Raw genomic sequence first — 2500 nt, 5'->3', positions numbered from 1 at the left:
CTGTGATTTACTGTCATCTGCCATACTCACGGTGATGGTATATGCTATAACATCATAGTATATAGCATACACAGTAATCTGCCGTAATTTACTGTGATTTACTGTAATCTGCCATACTCACCGTGATGGTATATGCTATAACATCCTAGTATATAGCATAGACAGTAATCTGCCGTAATTTACTGTAATCTCCTATACTCACGGTGGTGCAGGTGCAGGTGGTGGTAGATGGGGAACATGAGGTGGGGCCCCTCCATCCCAGAGAAGCGTCCTGACAGGCCCCCCTCACCACCCTGCCACACCTCCGAGCCACTCAGCTCCACACCAGAGCTCAACTCCACCTACGGTAGAGAGAGAGAGAGAGAGAGAGAGAGAGAGAGAGAGAGAGAGAGAGAGAGAGAGAGAGAGACACACACACACGTGCGTACAGGACAGAGAGACACACACACAGGAGGGAAGAGAGAAGAGATGAGATCCTGTGCTGTTACATATATTTTGTCCCTCCTTAAACGTGTCTTGTTCATCGATGCAAAATGAATTCCAGTAAAAACTGGCAATAACGTGTTATATAATATCATATCATATCGTATGATGTGATGCGTTTAGGCCCACCCCCGAGCTGAGCTCCACCCCCGATGAGGAGTAGAACGGCTGAAGCTCCTCCTCCTCAGTCAGCTCCTCCAATAGCGGCGGGGGAACCCCGAAGGAGACGTCCAATGGGTACGCAGGAGACGACATGATGGAACTGGGGGAGAGAGAGAAGGAGAGAATGAGGGATGAAGACAGAGAGAGAGAGCGAGAGAGAGAGTGTGTGTGTGTGGCATAGTGTGTGTGTGTGTGTTACCTCCGTAGGGGGTTCATCTCGGCCAGGTAGAAGGGCGGCGGGGGGTCAGGGTTATGTCGGGGAGTGTGTGTGCGTGTGTGTGTGTGTGTGTGTGTGTGTGTGTGTGTGTGTGTGTGTGTGTGTGTGTGTGTGTGTGTTACCTCCGTAGGGGGCTCATCTCGGCCAGGTAGAAGGGCGGCGGGGGGTCGGGGTCCAGGCTGTAGTCGTAGAAATGGCCGCCGGGGAAGGCCGCAAAGCCCGCTGGGAAGGCGTGGGGGTCGAGGGGGGGCGGGGCGAGGGGCGGACGCAGCACCGTGTAGCCCTGGAATGGCCGCTGCAGCCGGGGGCTGGAAATTACATCAATATTACATTACATTATTATTATTACACAGTAACCACAGTCAGTGCCACTATTGTGTGAATATTTTTGTAGTGGACTATCTAAGAAGAATATTCATGGCAGCACATCAACCACCAATTACTAATCTGAGCCCAAAAAACGTATACATAATGTATATACATACATACATACTAGGGGTGTAAAGATAACCGATCTATCTATCTATCTATCTATCTATCTATCTATCTATCTATCTATCTATCTATCTAATAGGGGTGTAAAGATAACCGAGTTTGGATCGGTTATCGTTATGTAACATTGAATCACAACGAATCGACATTGAATTGCACCGAATCGCTAAATATTGTTTATGAATCGTCCCTGAATCAAATCGTAGCCTGTGAATCGAGATTGAATAGGATCGTTTTGTGGGTATAAGATTCACACCCCTAATACATACATACATACATACATACATACATACATACATACATACATACAGTACATACATACATACAGTACATCCACCGGTAGAGCTGTACCTGTAGGCGGGGGGTCGGGGGTACGAGTCCTGACTGGAAGACAACGGGGACATGTGAGGGGGCCGCAAACCCCCCCGCATCACCATGGTGGACGGCACGTACGACACACGCCCTGGAGGGGGGTGCGGAAGGAGAGAGAGAGTGCGAGAAGGGGCGTGTGAAGTAGCTGGTAGCCACTTCTTGTTCTTTGTGGATGAAGTGCCAGAGGAGGAGAGACACGGCTTCACAACGTTGAGTGTTTTTATCAAAATAGGCGCCTTTTTATTTTACATATAATCAAATGAAATGTGCACAAGGGCAAAATCAACTTAACCAAAACTGAAGACAAATCACTGGCCAAAAAAAGATCCAAAATCAAAACTTCACAGTAGCACAGCAGCCTAAATTTCACTCACATGTGCTTTCTCTCAACAGCAGCAGACACTGCAGTCAACGACCTCGTTAGTCACACAGCTGACTCTTTTTGTGCCCACTCACATCAGTGGGCTGGGCCTCAGTCTACCCATTACAAACCAATTAACCAATTGCAACAGAGGCTACACATGATTGGTCCAAACCATTACACTAGACCATCACAAAACAAAATCAGCCAGTTTAAATTCCAGCAGTCAAAAGAAAATAACATTCAAAACACAATTGCCATTGTACACATTTCAGTCACTATTCACCAACATTAGGCCTACAGACAGTACAACAAATTAGACATTTACACACACTTCAATCCCCACATTTCCCCTTGCCCAAAGTCATGAGTTGGAGTTGCCACAACGGCGCGCGCTTCCGTGTGGCAATGTT

At 47.6% G+C, this 2500-nt stretch overlaps 1 protein-coding gene across 1 annotated transcript in view; it reads right to left on the bottom strand.

Moving 5' to 3' along the window:
- Positions 1-2500, bottom strand: part of LOC134451849 (protein turtle homolog B-like) — a 46592-nt gene that overhangs the window by 2178 nt on the left and 41914 nt on the right. The window contains exons 21-24 of the mRNA XM_063202246.1: positions 1706-1822; positions 985-1170; positions 613-745; positions 203-341 (exon numbers count right to left, since the gene is read on the bottom strand). Of these exons, the coding sequence (XP_063058316.1) occupies positions 203-341; positions 613-745; positions 985-1170; positions 1706-1822 (575 nt within the window). The remainder of the gene's footprint in view (positions 1-202; positions 342-612; positions 746-984; positions 1171-1705; positions 1823-2500) is intronic.

Source organism: Engraulis encrasicolus, chromosome 7 (genome assembly GCF_034702125.1).
Source record: "Engraulis encrasicolus isolate BLACKSEA-1 chromosome 7, IST_EnEncr_1.0, whole genome shotgun sequence".
NCBI lineage: Eukaryota > Metazoa > Chordata > Actinopteri > Clupeiformes > Engraulidae > Engraulis > Engraulis encrasicolus.
Note: the sequence above shows the minus strand (reverse complement) of the source record. Positions and strands in the feature narration are given on the sequence as shown.